This window comes from Balaenoptera ricei, chromosome 4 (assembly GCF_028023285.1).
Source record: "Balaenoptera ricei isolate mBalRic1 chromosome 4, mBalRic1.hap2, whole genome shotgun sequence".
Classification (NCBI taxonomy): domain Eukaryota; kingdom Metazoa; phylum Chordata; class Mammalia; order Artiodactyla; family Balaenopteridae; genus Balaenoptera; species Balaenoptera ricei.
The window spans coordinates 92490423-92506945 of NC_082642.1; the positions used below are offsets into that span (position 1 = coordinate 92490423).

Consider the following 16523-nt stretch of genomic DNA (forward strand, 5'->3'; position numbering starts at 1 on the left):
TGATTTACAGTGTTGTGAAATGAACAAGTTCTTAAAGACTAAAAGTAGAGTAGTGGTTACCAAGGGCTAGAGGGAGGGAGAAATGGAGAGAGATTATTTAATGAGTACAGAGTTTGTTTGGGATGATGAAAAAGTTTGGAAATGGATAGTGGTGATAGTTGCACAGCATGGTGAATGTACTTAATGCCACTGAAATATACACTTAAAAATGATTAAAATGGTAAATTTTAAGTTATGTATATTTTATCACAAACATAAGGAGATTACTAAGATTTTAAGATGACATAACACGAAAAACTTGCCTATATGTATTCTTTTAAGACTACTTCCTTTTTCCATAGCATCCATTGGTTATAGATATAGTGCCTCCCCCACCCCCCAGCAAAACACAACACACACACACACACACACACACACACACACACACACACACGCAGAGTCTGCCAAAGGAAGGCTGAAGAATGATATTTGTAGAGGTTAACAGACAGGGAAAGTTGGGGGGGTCAAATGGATCTAAAACAGGGCTGACTTGTGGGCTACATGTAGCCTGCAATTTGTGATGGTTTTTACATTTTTTAAAGGGTGTAAAAAAACAACAAAAAAGAATATCTGACTAAGGCCGCATATGGCACAAAGCCTAAAATATTTGCTATTTAGCCCTTTTCAGGAAAAGTTTGCCAATACCTGGTCTGAAATGACGCTGTGGACTGAATTGTGTCCCCCAAAATTCATATGTGGAAACCCTAAGCCCCCCAGTGTTATGGTATTTGGAGGTGGGACGTTCGGTAGGTGGTTAGGTTTAGATGAGGTCGTGAGGGTGGGATCTTCACGATGAGATTCATGCCTATAAGGCACTAATATCCTTGCACATGATACCTTTTACATATTTTTAGAGAGAACTTCCTCTCTCTCTCTCTCACGTTCCATGTGAGAATGTGGTGATAAAGCAGCCAGCTGCAAGTCGGGAAGAGGGTCCTCACAAGGAAGCAAACATGCTGGCGCCCTGAGCTCGGACTTCTGAAACTGCGAGAAAGTACACTTCTGCTGTTGGAGCCACCTAGACTATGGTGTTTTATTATGGCAGCCAGAGGAGGCCGAGGTAAACACGCTCTTCACAGCTCTGCCAAGAGCAGACTCTAGTGCTCACCGCCGAGATTTTACCAAAATCTCTTCTCTTCACAAATGAAAAGGGTACCAAGAAGAGGAAAGCACACCTACCAGAGAAAGCATGATCAGGGGATTTCTTTGAAATAACCAGAGTGGTAAGCAGTAGGTTCCAAAATGCTAAGAAGAATAGGGTTTCTACAATAGCGATTTTCTTATGTGGCACCATTTGTTTTTCTTTGAATGTAATAAAAATGACAGATTTTCATGTACTGATACTCCCCGAGCCTTTTAAAGTCAAACAGATGATGCTATTTGTGTGTAAAGGTTTTTCTCTTGCACCCATTTGTTTCTCCAGCTTGAATTTCTATGTAAACTCCCTTGGCTAAATGACACAAGCCACCCACTCCCCACGCCTCCTCTCGCTTTGTAGAGCAGGGGGCTGAAACCTGCTGTCTACAGTGTGGAGGGTCCAACACGCAGCTCACCGCACCAGGCAAAGGAAGATTTCCTGGTCAGCCAGGCTGCCCCCGGCCCATTCCCCCGTTTGTGCCATGATTGTGAACGTGCAGCTTTGAGACATGGCTTCAAGACATTTTTGGTCAACCTAGCCCAAACCTGCTCATTGATCTTACTGGTTTTAACTCATTCCATTCTACCCCTATTTTGTGTTATTGGATAATTATCTGCAGATTAGATAAGCTTGATCTCTGACTTTATGTGAGCCCCTTCTTAATAACATGTTGTACTTCCTATCGATCTGAAGATATCATTTGTACAGAATGATCATTTTCCCCATCCTTAGTCTTCTTAAAGTTGTGACATGGTCTTCACAGCTGGATTCTGGGAACAGACTGTTTTCACATTCATCCTGAGTCTGAGTTTGTTACAGTTCTTTTGGTTAAAGTCTAATGGGGTGGGGGGAGGGGGGCGGCGGTGAATCAAATAACCTGCAGGCTGGATCAGAGTGGGAGGCCAGGGGGCTTGTTTGTTTGCTTTTCCCTTATTTGAAGGCCTCTAAGACTATGTAGAAACTAATATCAGGTATCAAAAAGCAGGCAACTGATTATGATTGATTGAATTGTTTTGCCTTACCAATATCTATTGAGCTCCTACTTGTGCAAAGCGCAAAATGCTTTTGGGAATCAAAAGTGAATAAAACACGCTCCCTGCTTTCAAGACGATTACAATGCAGAATATTAGAAGAACTTCCTGTTTAACCCAAAGGTCTTTAAGGAAGGCTTCAGCCCATAGCTGTAAAAACATATCTCCTTAAGATGAGGAGGATTACAAAGTCTATCAAAAAGCAAAGTGTGCTCTGAAATTATATTTTAGTATAGATGGGTTTTAAGCAAGGATTTGGGGACAGACTGAAAAATGAAGCATGAAAGCTTTAGAGGGCTTTAGCTTTTGCTTTACTTTGGCTAATATAAGAGTGCCAGGAAAACAGAAAGTACTCTTGCTCTTGACAGTATAAAATTCTTATTATTTTTAGAGAGTAGTAACTGTGGATTTATGAAATTCTTTGTGAGAGCAATTTAGTTAATAGGTATGTAAATGACTACTTATTTCATTGTGTAGGTGGATCGCTCCATGTACACTTTCTGAGGAAGAATGTAAGTGCTAAATTAACATTGCAAATGCAGAGAAGCAAAAGTTAAGGTTCGAACGCCATACCTTTGTTGTATTAGATGTTAGGAGTAAGACAGAGACGATCCATCTTGTAACTGGAATTTGTTTGATTTCCTCAGTGGAATTTCTTATTCACATCCAACTCTCTAACTGCTCTTTTCGGATGTAAGAAAATATAAGTGAATTGGTGTGCAAGGTTGTTTCTTATTATTGGTTTCCAAGTGCCAAGGATCATCATAACCTAGCTGGGGTGGGAAGAGGGGGTGCTGTAAGTTAATACCACGGTAATAAATTTTCATGCAAGATTTGCAGTCTAAGGTATCTAGTGAGAACATCCCCTAAAAAACATACGTAAGGAGCTCTTTTTAAAATATATTGTTTTGGGGACTTCCCTGGTGGTCCAGTGGTTAAGACTCCACACTCCCAATGCAGGGGGCCCGGGTTCGATCCCTGATCGGGGAACTGAGATGCCACATGCCACAACTAGAGAGCCCACATGCCACAACTACTGAGCCCGTGCACCACAACTAGTGAAGCCCGCACACCACAACGAAGACCCAGCGTGCCAAAATAAATTAATTGATTAATTAATTAATTTTTTAAAAAGTTTAAAAAAAAAGTATATTGTTTTTTTTCAGCATGAAAACAACTTCAGAGGAGGCTAAGTATTCCAAAGCTCTTCTGGCTTTAACCACCTCCTGTGATCAGCATTGAAGCTTCTGTAATCCTTGAGTTAAACCAGGCCTCATCTAGGGGCAGAAGTCACCAGTGGGAGAGAATAAATGGGCCCTGCCTCTTAGATGGTCTCCAGCCTCCCTCATGTGAATTCATCCTGCCCAGGGAATTAGCTTCAGTTGTGTTTTAATCATTATATTGCCCTTCTTTGAAACTTCCTTGGATTCCAAGTTGTCATGCAAATCAAATTAAAATTCTTGTTAATGGAACCCAAGGTTTCCACCACTTCACCCTTCTGCCGTCTTACCTCACCATTCTTGGCTCCCACTAACGCCAGTTCACATTCTCCACATCAGGTCAGCAAACGAACATGCAGAAACTCACTCATCGTGTTTGTTTCTCCCTGTGTGCTGCAGCTCATATAATTCCCTCTCCCTGTCTCTCTTACTCATCAGTAAGCCGAATTCCTTCTCACTTGGCTCTACACAATTGTTGTCATAGGGATGCATGTGTTCCTTTATGTGGTAAGCTCTTTCTGTGCTGTGCTATGGCCATTGAGGATAAAGACCCCAGGGGCTGTGTCAACTTCTTCAACCCACCAGCTCTGTAAGTGGGGTGAGGGACTCGGCTCCCCACATGGTGAGTGCTTCTTTGTTAAGATGTTTTATGTGTTTGCTTTTGCTTTTGTCTTCCTTTTCCTATAGGTACAGAGTGAAGACAGTGTCCTCCTGTTTGTTATTGCCTGGACGATCACAGAAATTATCCGTTACTCCTTTTATACATTCAGTCTATTAAACCATCTGCCTTACCTCATCAAATGGGCCAGGTAAAGAAGTACAGGGAATGAAGACTAACTTTTGAAGTGATGTATCACTGTATTTTTCCTTTATTGCCTGAATACTATTTTTTCTTTCTAAAAATAAAATTGTGAGAATTCCCTGGTGGTTCAGTGGTTAGGACTTGGTACTTTCACTGCTGTGGGCCTGGGTTTGATCCCTGGTCAGGGAACTAGGATCCTGCAACCTGCGCGGCGTGGCCAATAAATAAATAAGTAAATAAATATGAAATTGTGTGAGACGGGTTAGGTAGAAATCTGGTCTATAGATTTCATCAGAATAAGTGACTGTACATAACTTTGATTAATAGAAACACTTTAAAATTTTTTATATCTACTTATTTCCTTGGGATCAATTCTTTTCAGTTAAATTATTCAAAAGAGATTTGATGTGCCATCCCTTTTTTGTCCATAGCAAATTTTACTGATAAACTTCTGCCATTTTGATGGATTTTGAACCAAGTCCAATTCTTGTCTCAATTTTGCCAAGATAACTCTTAAATTACTTTTTAATTAATAACAAATGTTACATGGCAGTTTTAGCATATTATCAGTTTAGTTTGCTTTGATTACTTTTAGCAGTAATATTTGTTATGAATTGTGTAAAAGGCTGATAGTTCATCTAATTATCTGAACTAATGTGTGACACAGTTGTGAGCAGTTTTCTGAGTTAGAAATGACGACAGGAAGGAGTGACAAAGCCAAAGGATCAAAATTATCCTTGGGGCCAAAGTTCCTCATTTCATAAAAGGAAAATGATGGTTTCTAGACAATTCATGAGTTTAGTGATTAAACAGAGACATAAACCAAATGTCTCCAACATTTCAAGCATGTGAACTTCTCCTTTTTCTTTTCTTTTTTTTTTCAATAAACATTTGTATTAGGAAAAGGGGAGAAGGGGAAAAATATAGCAGTTTCTAACCAAGCTGGGCAGACTTGTGAAAGCTGTCTGTCCTGGTTATAGGGAAAGTTTATTGACCAAACCCTGATTTTACAATTAGAGAAAGATTCTTTTGTCCACTGTGTTCTGTGGCCCATGGGAGAGTTTTCCTTTTCCACCATCCTCCTTAGCATGGCTGAAGGTAGCAGTGGAGAAGGTGTCTTTCTTTTGTCACAGATTTCTCAGCACAATTCCTGTACCTGGACATTTAGAGCCCAGTATTTATTGTCAGCCACAAACAGCCACAGGCTTTTTAAAATCTGAGCTGATGATTTCTTTAGTAATACTTATACCTCAGAATGGCTTCCCGTTAGTTCCATAGGGTGAACCTCTCTGAATTGTTTTTGAAACCTGAGGAACTCCTTTTTTTAAAGTGAAAAAACTTGTGTGGAGTCACCCATGTGATAGTAATTGTAGTTTTTTTGACTGGAAAATTATGTAATGACTAAAGGCTTATCATAAAAATTTTTAATGTTTTTTGAAATTAGCATGTATTTTATTTTTCACAGTAGCACGTACAGACATTTGAAAAGTCGTAGCAGTATACACACGTTGGATGTGCTGTTTTTTTCAGTCCACAGACCAGACTTTGGTGTACATTGTAGGGATTCCTGGACACCATGCTCCAACACCTTCCCCCCCAAACTCACCCCCACCCCACGAGGCAGGACCCTTCAGTATGAACCATGACTCAGTGCCCCTACTTTACCAATATTTGGCATCATCTCAGTTATTTTAGGGAGTTGTTTTGAAGAGTTGTTTATTCAGGCCAAATTTTGAGGCTGACCAAACACATTTTATTTTAGAACATTCAGAAGCATACTTGCTTTGGCCCTTTTCAAAAACTGGCTTGTAAAACCTGAATTTAAGCAGTGGGTAAACAGGGAAATGTATAAACCATAGCTTTCTACCAAGTAATCAGTATTGGTGGGGATGCATCTTTCTACTAAAGCTGGCTTCGAACCTCAGTAATGAATATTTTGTTTTGTTTTAGGTACACGCTTTTCATTGTGCTGTACCCAATGGGAGTGTCAGGAGAATTGCTCACAATATACGCCGCTTTGCCCTTTGTCAGACAGTCTGGCCTGTACTCCATCAGTTTACCTAACAAATACAATTTCTCTTTTGACTATTACGCATTCCTAATTCTGATAATGATCTCCTACATTCCAAGTAAGTAGATGTTTATGCATATATTTATTTATGTTTCAAAAATTGGCTCAAGAATAACTAGAGTTAAATGCCTTTGGTTGTTTTTACACCATAAATCTAATTTATTGGGAACGCTTTGGTTTTTGTTGAATGCCGACTGTCAGAGGGAATTTTCTCTGGTAGTAACTGAATAAAGATGAACCCTTCTCAATACAGCTGCCAAAATGCAGTCCTTCTCAGTGTGTTTTAAACAGTGAATTCCAGGATAGGTTAACTGTCTATTGGAGGAGAGTACTGAGTGGAAAGCAAAAAAAAAAAAGCCATTAAAGACCTTACCTTGAGTTTTTCTGTCTCTTGAGAACTGCTTGTTGTGGTATTTGAAAAACACTGTAAAGAGATTTTTACATTTTTACTGTATCAAAATAGATAGTTACTTCACTTTTAAGGAATTGATAGTTAACTAGAAACAAATAAAACAAAAATAGATTAATTTATTTTTTCTATATTTCTTATTTGTTTGGAAATAAAGCCATCTGAATAGGACATAGTGTTATCTTCAGGATGGTTTCCAATTATTTTAATAGTACTTCTGAAGGTTTAAATATATGGATAATCAAACATGCCTATCAGCACATTAACAGAGAGAAAAAGCCATGTTTGAGGCTTCTCTGAAATGAGTCATGTTCGCTGAGGAAGAGTTGTTTACTCCTTTTCTCAAATTCTGATGTTCAGTTGCAATCCTATGATTGATTTCCACATATCCAAAAGGATCTTGTTTTACCCAAGGACATGTAAAGTTAATGTTTCTTCTCATTTAGCTACTTCCATAGGCATTGTGACTCTGAATCTTATTTTAGTCTGTGAGATGCTATGTTCTCCCCTAAACCTCAGGTTAAATTCAGACTGGAGGGTTGGATTTTTCTTCAGCCCACAGCATTAACTGAATGAATCATCCTAACAATCATAGGTGACATGTTTGTGTCCCCCTGTGGAAAATTGCATTTCATGCATTGTGAGAAAAACAGCACACCCCGATTTCATGTGAACATTTCTCTTGGAGAAGTTCTTGGATGCAGTTCTGCTACATGATTCATTTTCTGCTCTTTATTAATGATCAAGTCCTCCTCTCTGGTGCTAGAACCATGGTGGCTAAAGGCCATCTCTCTTCAAATGTAAAAGGTAGTTGATTTTCAAACAAAAGATAAATATGGAAGAGTGTAAAAATTTAAGTAATAAAAATTAACTTAGAGCTTTTCACCTTTCTAATTTTGTTCCCCTAGAGTTTCACTTCCAGTCTCTAGAGCAACAATTCGTAATTGCAGTTTTGCCACACCCAGACTAACAGATATCCCGAGGAGCACCACAGGATTTATTTAAATTCAACATAAGTCTTTGAATGGCAATAGATGCTGTATTGGGTAACTGGGAAAGGGGCAAGGAGAATATCATGGAATCAAACCAATAACAAGGTGCTGTGTCATTGACAGAAATCTGGAACCCCTACCTCAGAGTTGCTGCAAGATTTTCTGTCTGTTGAAGAGAAGGAGGGGCTTTATTCCAGGAACAGTTCTGCAGGGCAACCCGTGTCTGTCTGCACCTCGTAGTCTTTTTTGTGCTCTGGTGGGCAACCAGTGCTGCCCAGCCGTTTGCTTCTGCCTGCTGACCTCTCAATGTAGCGAAGGGGCCTGGTCAAGCACAGGATGATAGGATTCCTGAAGGAAAACAAGCCCAGTGCTCTGGGATTGTCCTTCTTGGCCTTAAAAGAGAAAAGAGAGAAAACACAGACCTTAGAGCCAGCTGTCTTACAGGGAGTAGGGCAGCGCTCTCGTCTCAACAGATGTCTGCTTTTACCTCAATCCTTCCCCCTTCTTCCATTCTCAGCCTCTTTTTGATAAGAGAACTTGGCTTGGTTTAAAAGATGTATTCTTTCATTTCTAAGGCGGCTTAACTCTTGTAGAACAAGGACAGGGATTAAAAGGTTCCCTCCAAATCCCTAGCTCCCCACCCCGGCTCAGGATGGTCATGCAGACCATATTTGTGTCTGCTGGCACTCACTATGCTTCTGGCCTGAGCCAATGGCCCTGAATGTTTTCAGTAGTTTAGGTTGTTAATATTGAGACCAGTTTGTACAGTTCATTCCAGCCGGCTGCACATTTCCAACTTTCCAAAACTTGGTATTTATGAGAAGAAAATGCAGAGTTAGGAGAGGTTGCTGTTGATATGCAGCTTTCTTTACCAAATTTGGTTTCCTTTCTACAACTTACGTTTCTTTTAACCCTCTTTAATGGGAAGTTAATGATATACATATCTTACATAAAGCAGCACCTCTTCACTATGGTCCTGACCTGATGTTGCATTGGTGCACACATAGCCCATATTGTGTGTGGCCCATGAGCTGCAGCCCTGGGAGTTTTCTCATATCGAGGTGCTTTGGAGTCCCTTGCAAGATGCTCTTCTCCTCCTCTGCTGCAGATGCAGTATGAGTATGTACAGTATCCGCAGGACTCAGTGGACATCTAAGTCCTGTTTACATCACCTCCCCCCATCCTTGTGCAAATTGGTGAAAGTTAGCTATACAGGTGTTAGCTATAGCCTTAAAAAGGCTGTAGAAAGTTAGCTATAGCCTTAAAAAGGCTATAGAAAGTTAGCTATAGCCTTAAAAAAGGGCTGAGAGAAATGAGAAACAATGAGTAGGGTGAGGGCACCAAGAAGCATGGCACTCTCCACATTGTCAGTAACCATAACCACACCTCTGATTTTTAGAGGAACAGAAGAAACTTGCCCCAAGCAGAGCATTTCCAGTTGCTCTCAGCCTTCAAGTCTTAAGAGAGCCCATTTCCTTACAGGAAGGTGGGTCCAGTGACACGCACAGCTCCCTACCCCGACTCCGACACACCAAGCCAGACACACAGAACGCGCACAGCCGCCATCTCCACCCTCCATGTCCTGAACTGTAAGAGCAGAGGGTAGAATTCTAAACGGCCTGTTGGCAGGTTGAGATTTTCAGGGTAGTTAAAAGCAGGAGCCATGCATCTGGAATTGTTTCAGCCACTGTAGTTGGATTCAATGTGAACATGTGGGTAATTGAGATGGAGACAGTGTCACCCAAGTTCTGGTCACCAGGGAGTCACTCTCAGAGCAGTAGAGAATTTCCAACCCAAGTGCCCCCATTCTCCTGGCCTCCCCCACACATTCCTTTCTCTTGGCACTGAGAAACCTCTGGAAGATGTAAAAAAATGAAAGGGCCGTATCTGCTCTCCAGTTCTGACCCCTGACCCTCTGTAGCCAGCAGGCCCTTGCCTGGGGGATGAAGGTGGTGTACTTGGCCGTCTTGCTGCCACTAAGGGCCCAACGAATGGCTTCTGGATCGCTGTCCTCCCTCAGAGCCTGTGGGGCTATAGCCACCTTACGAGCGGCGTAATAACAGATGCAGCCAGTGGAGAAGTCCTTAGTGTACTTGCCTCAAAGTTTCCCTCTACTAAAGTAGGTCTGTAGAAATGTGACTGGCCACACATTTTCAAATGATTACAATTAGCATTCCTTATGGTTTAATTATATCTTTACTTCCAGTTTTTAGATTATAGAGCTTGTCAAATTTTCTGGCTTTCATACCAAAATAGTTCTCTCACTGTTGAATTTTATGCACAAGCTGGGTCTTTTCTGTGAATAACTTCCTGCCTGCAAATAGTGAGTGGAGTGGATGGCAGCCCTGTTCGGCACTGGGGCCTCCTCTGCAGTTTATCAGATCTATGTGCACACACCCACTGATGTCTTGGAGTGCTTTGGGAGGATCATTTGACATTTGGCCAACTTGGAATCCATCTAAAAAGGAAGAAACTGTGAGAGGAGAGTTGGCAGTAGTAGAAATTACCTCCCCCAAAACACAGGTTACTGTCTAAAAAACAGAGATTGGAGCGGTTGGGAAGGGAAGGAGGGATAGTGTATAGCCAAGACCATCTCACTGGAGTTTTTCACATGGTTTTTGAACCTCCAGTTTACAGTAACCTTGTGAAGGTCAGGTGTTTAAACTGGCATTTCCCAGCAGGGACACTATAAGCATTTGGGATGACACAGTTCTTAGTCATGGGGGACTGTCATACGTTGTGGCTTTTGGCATTCCTGGCCCCTTGTGCCGAATGCCAGTAATCTACCCCCTTCAATACTCTCCCCCCACCCGCATTTCTAAATACTCCCTAGGGAGGCAGGACCACCCTGTTCATTTGAGAACCAGTCCTTTTTAAAGTAATCTATGAAATGACCAAGAACAGAATCTCCGGTGCCTAAGGGCTTGCTTTTCATATGGACTTTTTCTGCATCCAAACCCGGCTTAGTGGTGTTCAGATCAAATGTCATAGCGTTCCTCCCCCTCTTTAGTCTTCCCACTCAAAGAACAGCCTTTCTCTGGAGGTACTTTCAGGAGATCCTCCCTGATGACAGAGCAGTAACAGAGAGGCCGAGACTAAGAGTCAGGAGCCCCGAGCCTGGTCCTGACTCTGTCAGTGATTTGCTGTGAGACCCCAGGCATGCGCCCACCCTCTCTGGGGCTCGAGTTCCTCCTCTGTGAACAGGAATAAGAACTCCATCACTAGAATTCTTCCCCTGGTTGTTGGGGAATCAGAGAATCAATGTGAAGATAATATGAGAGAGTGTGAAGAGTGTTATTTGGCGGCTCTGTGGCATCTTGATTGGTAATGGCAGTGTCAGTAGTGTCTGTCATTGCCAGTCCACACTACCCTTCCCCCTCGGCTAAAGCGGGAAAGTCAGTCCCTCTGTGTTTTTCCTCTCTCTCCAAGCCCACTTTGTTACCTTCCTTAGTTGCTGGAAGAGAAAGTGGTCAGAGAGTCAGAGAGGACCTCAAGTCCATGTGCTTTACATAGAACATGTGATTTTAAATCATCTCCTTAATGAATTCTTTCTTTTCTTTCCAGTTTTTCCCCAGTTATACTTCCACATGATACACCAGAGAAGAAAGGTCCTTTCTCATGCTGAAGAACACAAGAAATTTGAATAATTCCTGCTTCCTGCACACCCCCAGAAACAAACTTTCCAATGACAAAAGATGCTGCAGACTTTTTCTGTTCCCAGTACGTTTCATAGAAAATAAGTAAGAACTTTTTTTAAAATACTAAAAAAAACCAAAACAAAACAAAAACCAAAATCCAGTGTCACATGGGCCTGGGATTTTATAAAAAACAAAACAAAAGCTGTTACGTAAAACATCCTTGCTGGTCCATTTCAGCATGTTCTTTCAACCAGAAGTTCCCAATATTTATGATGGCACTGGAAAGGGATTTGGCATTTTTTATCCCCCTGTTTCCTTCATGTGTCTGATAAATAACGATCTGTAATACTAAATACTTGAGCGTTACAGTCTGAGTAATGAAGTTGTGCCCACTCAATGCCCAGCTTGCAGCAGTTATGTTTCAGTCTGCAGTGTATTTAGCATTCCCTCTCAAAGTGCTTGACTGCATGCTGGAAGCCATTTGTTCTCTGGAATGCTCTGAAGTTATGGCTGGGACCTTCCCCTCTATCTAGTGAATGAATTATACAATGTATATATGTCTGTGAAACTTTGGAATAGTGCCTGTAATCAGAAAACAGCTAGAACCCTTTTGTTTGTTTTCAATCGAGTCATTACTGCCTGCCAGTACGAAATGTGCTTGAATTTAATAAGTATGTGTATATTGTAGAGAAGCTACTTTATCTGGGGCTCAGCCTCAATCATATTTTAACAAAATGACAGTTCTCAGAAAGGGAAAGCTCAGTCACTAGTCAGTGACAAGTACCTTTCACAGTACCATTCTCAGAACACCCCTGAGTAAGGTGTTTGCCAAGAGCAATTCTTACTTAGGGACCTGACGCCAGTCTAGTCGCACAGGAGTAAAGAAGCCATTAACGAAAGCACATGGAAGGCGTTACTCTAAAAATGGAGTCTGGAAGAACAGTCAGGAATGGGTTTATATGCCCTTATTATTTGACTTTTACATTTTCATTCATCTCTTCTGTTTGGATACTTTTCCTAATTATGGTCCTATGTAATTCCCACCAAGTTGTAAGTCCAGAGGCAGTGAAATGTTCCAGTTGGGCAGTCATGAGCTAAAAGTAGTATTGTTCCCACATTTTGGATCAGCCAAGAAATACTTTGGACATATGGACATTGTCTAATTAACGTCATGTCACCATACTTTAATTGCTAAACTGTGCATTTAAGGCTCTTCAAGAAAGGGTTGGATAAAAATGTAAAGCCCAAGTTTAGACGTGCGTTAGATTTTAAACACAGAATGTTCTTTGTGCAAACTTCCCCCCCCCCCTTTTTTAATTGGTTGATCTGTAAAAGTCTAGCTTACTGACTGATTATCAATTAAAATATAATTGCTAATATTAGAAGTGTCATAATGGAAAACTAATTTTTAAATGCTTATTTTCATAGAAGCTTGAAAATTAAGATGAAAATGAGAAGAAAATATGCAGCCTAAAATTTAATGCAAGTAGATGTGTAATAAATTATTTTTGAATTAAACATTAAAATTCTGCTTCTTAAAGTTAGCACTCAACTTGGGCGTGTTGAGATTAGAATCTATTCTTGTATTTGATAAACAAAATATGTGGGAAAGATTATTTTTCATGCTTTTTCTCTTTTTATTTTTACAAAATGTATTTCTACTATAAAATGAATCAATTTGGGTTATATTAGCCTTATTATTAATTTGAGTAAGATTTTTTCATTTGTTTTTGGAATAGTTGTAGAAGATGGGATGAGAAATGCAGGTTTTCCAGGATTGCTGGCTTGGGGGTTTTATTCGGGCCTCTCTATTATAATTTGTCACTATGAAAAACAGCCTGTCACAAATAGTGGTTATGCATCAAATTGAACTTTGGCAACAAGAACGCAGCGAACAACTCCCTTCTCAAAAAGGGTCCCACCCCAGTGTGCATTTTTGTCCATCAACATTTAAAATGCTCGTTGAAGATAAGTAAGCCATGCCACCGTGTCCTTCAGTCACCTCTCTCAGTAACTGGTTTCTTTATCTCTAACATGAATTCATTTCTCTTTGGAAGTGGTGGTGTTCTCTTATGAATTGAGAATATCTAACCCCACCAGATGTCACATCTTCTTATAAAGTGTGAATGAGGAAGGTGGTGTTTTGGTGGGTATTTTGTCAGACTTACTCTTTTCATTTCAGGGCACAGTCAAAGGCATCAGCTGCCCAGCCCCCCACCTGATTGGGTGTTTCAGATCCCCCCCCCCTTCGGGTACCACCTTCTGGCAGAAAATTCTTTGAGGTACGCAGTGGTGCTTTGTAGACACAAGCTGCTAATCCGCATCTTGCTGTGTTCTATTTGCTAAGGTTGGGTTCATTCATTTAACACATACTGACTATCATCAAAGGCACCGTGGAGAGTTAGTCATGGAATAAAGCACATCCTCCCTGATGAAAATGTTCCTCTGGAGCAAACTTCGGACAGGAAAGGTTTAGACAATGTAGCGTTAAGGCATGTGAGGAGATTGTGCCCTCACTTCCACTTATGTTTCTGGTTATTCGTTTATAATAAAAGGTTGGCATTGATGTGGTACAACCTGCAAATTATTTTCAATTCTGAGTTTCAGATAAAACGTTATAAGACAATATCAGTACATACTGCTCCTTTGAAATTTGGGTAAAAAATTATACAACCGTATATATAGTCATTTTTATATTTTTTCTATGTTGGGAAAACCAAAACTGTAATTTTATAAGTCTTTGATTCACTAAAATTATATAATTTAAATGTATTTTTTGTATATTTAGAAATAAGGAGTTCAGAGACTATGCTTAACTTTCTATGCATGCATTTGGAAGCTGTTTTTACCTGATAATGTAGTAATAAGTTGTATTCATAAAATACTGATCTGTGTTGCATTTCAAAATAAACTGGTGTTTGCTCTGCCTGGATTTGAAATACTGACCAGTGAGTCTAGTGATTTTTCACATTGAATTGGCCTGAGAATGGTGTCGTACGATTACGGAAGAGTTTCAGTTCTGTTAATGGATTCCAGCTCTTTCTTTACAATTTTAAAATCTATTTCTGCTATTCATTAATGGTTCTACACTTACAGGAAAAATAGACAGATTATATTAAGAGGTTTCCAAAAAGTCATTCTTCCTACCAGCCAGTCTTCAAGCTTACCAAGCCAGTCTCCAACCTGGCTGCGGAAGGACAAGACAGATTCCTCATATAGGTGACCAAGAAAAATTTAAAATTAATCAGTAAAAGCTTGAGGGCCCTTGTCTTAACAATGTGTGTGTGTGTGTTTTAATCTAACTTTTCTAATGTAAGTTGAGAGGGGAAATACTGTTGCCCAGCAATGTTCATCTTATAATAAAACCAGTACTTGGTCAAGTGGTTGAGTACCTCCTCCTGAAAACAACTCCAAATCCAGAGCAATCCTAGGCAGTACTTTACACACCGACGTCCACAGTAACAAGTGGGCAGGAAGACACTGAGAAGGGTACTCAGCTCAGCCACTGCCGACCTGCTAGTACTAGACCCTAGATTTCCTCACCTCAAAATGAAAGTGCTGATGCGTCCCCGTGCCGGTCGCTTTCTAGTTATTTCTCTGGGTGATCTCAGCGTGCCTCCAGCAGGGACATGCCCCCTCCTGAGTCTGCCAGCTCTTTCTCAGAGTTGTCACCCTTGTCCAGGACCGTGGTCTTTGTTCCAAAGAGGAACATTTTCTTTCTGAACGCTGTCTGGTCACAGACATTACCAGCACAGTGGTTAGAACCACCTCTCTCCTCACATAGAGTTTAATCTGCTTCAGAGACAGGCTTTCATTTATGAAAAGAAAGAAAATTATTTCAACTGAAATTGAAGAACAGAGGTAAAGTTAATAGTAGAGGCTACACAGAAAATACCACCTTTCAATCTTAGGGTGGTAATGGGAAACCAGCCAGGGCTTTGTAATTTGTCATTGTCATATTTTATGGCAATTATGTGTACTATGTTAACATAAGCCCCAGCCTGAGGAATTACCATTGGTATAATTAGGAGACCTACTGTTACACACAGCATTCCGAAAATACTGCTGTGTTGTTCTGTTCCCTTTAACAAGAATGAAGACTAGCTTTGCAATTCCTCATATTTTTTTTTTAATCCCAGCATTACAAATAGACTGGTTCGTTGTTATACAGTTTAGTGGTGAAGAAACTGTTCTAAACAGCTATTACCAAAAATAGCCATACCTATTAACATTCCCCTGCCTGCAACTGGGAACCAGAGTTAGAAGAGAGAGCTGTGTGGGGTTTTTTTGACCAACAACTTATTTTAAACATGTGAGAAACTAATCTCTTTTTTTTCTTTTCAAATTTAGAGAGATACCCCGATACCCCTTACTGTTACAGAGGTAGGTCTCATTACCAAAAATAATCTTTTTTCCCACAAAAAGGCAATTCACCTTAAAAGTCACTTGATGAGCAAAAATAAAATGTGAGAGGCGGTGTACTTAAGCACCTAGTACCCATTTCATAAATCTGTTTATGTTTGGGAATTGTGTTTTCTGTTCACTAATTCCAGAACATGGACTTATTACAACGGCAGCGCTTCCACATCTATCTTTGACTTTCGTGGAAGCAATCCAGATGCATTTCCAGATGCGGGACTTGGTTAAAACCCAAAGGCCATTTCCGCCTCCGTGTTGTCGTAGCTGGGCTGTCCCGCTGGGGGGCAGCACCTCACAAGCGATCCGGGGCCTTGGGAGTCAAAGGCGTTTGGAACACAGCTTCGGCCCAAGGGCGCGGAAGGGGCAGAAAGGCGCACCATAGCAAATTAGTCACAGATTTCTATTGTCCATATAAATTAAAGGCAGCCCGATCTTAAAGCATATTCTGGAGGGGTACAGAAAATAACACTTTTTAGAGCAAAAAACCCAGCTTGGATGCGTGCTTTGAGGCTCCAGCTATTCTCTTCCGGCTTGGGAGACCTCCCCAGCTGGGACCCTGCAGGCTGCCTGGCTTTGAAATGAGAGATTTTGGAGCTGGTCGTAAAGCAGGTGTTAGTGCTCCTGTTTAATGGAGAGCCTGCCTGTTAATCTTTGAAACGTTCAGGGAGGTCAGTTCCCACTCTTCTTCTGTCTCTGGATATTTTTGGAGGGTGGCCGGGGCCATGAAAAAATGTCAGGCCACCTTATAAGGCCGTGTCTGGCCC

General features: G+C 40.8%; 1 protein-coding gene across 1 annotated transcript in view; it reads left to right on the forward strand.

The window, feature by feature from the left end:
• The window catches only part of HACD2 (3-hydroxyacyl-CoA dehydratase 2), an 89558-nt gene extending 75273 nt beyond the window's left edge, over nt 1-14285 (forward strand). Inside the window, exons 5-7 of the mRNA XM_059920964.1 lie at nt 4116-4237; nt 6181-6359; nt 11267-14285. Of these exons, the coding sequence (XP_059776947.1) occupies nt 4116-4237; nt 6181-6359; nt 11267-11349 (384 nt within the window). The 3' untranslated portion in view covers nt 11350-14285. The remainder of the gene's footprint in view (nt 1-4115; nt 4238-6180; nt 6360-11266) is intronic.
• The last annotated feature ends 2238 nt before the right edge of the window (nt 14286-16523 follow it).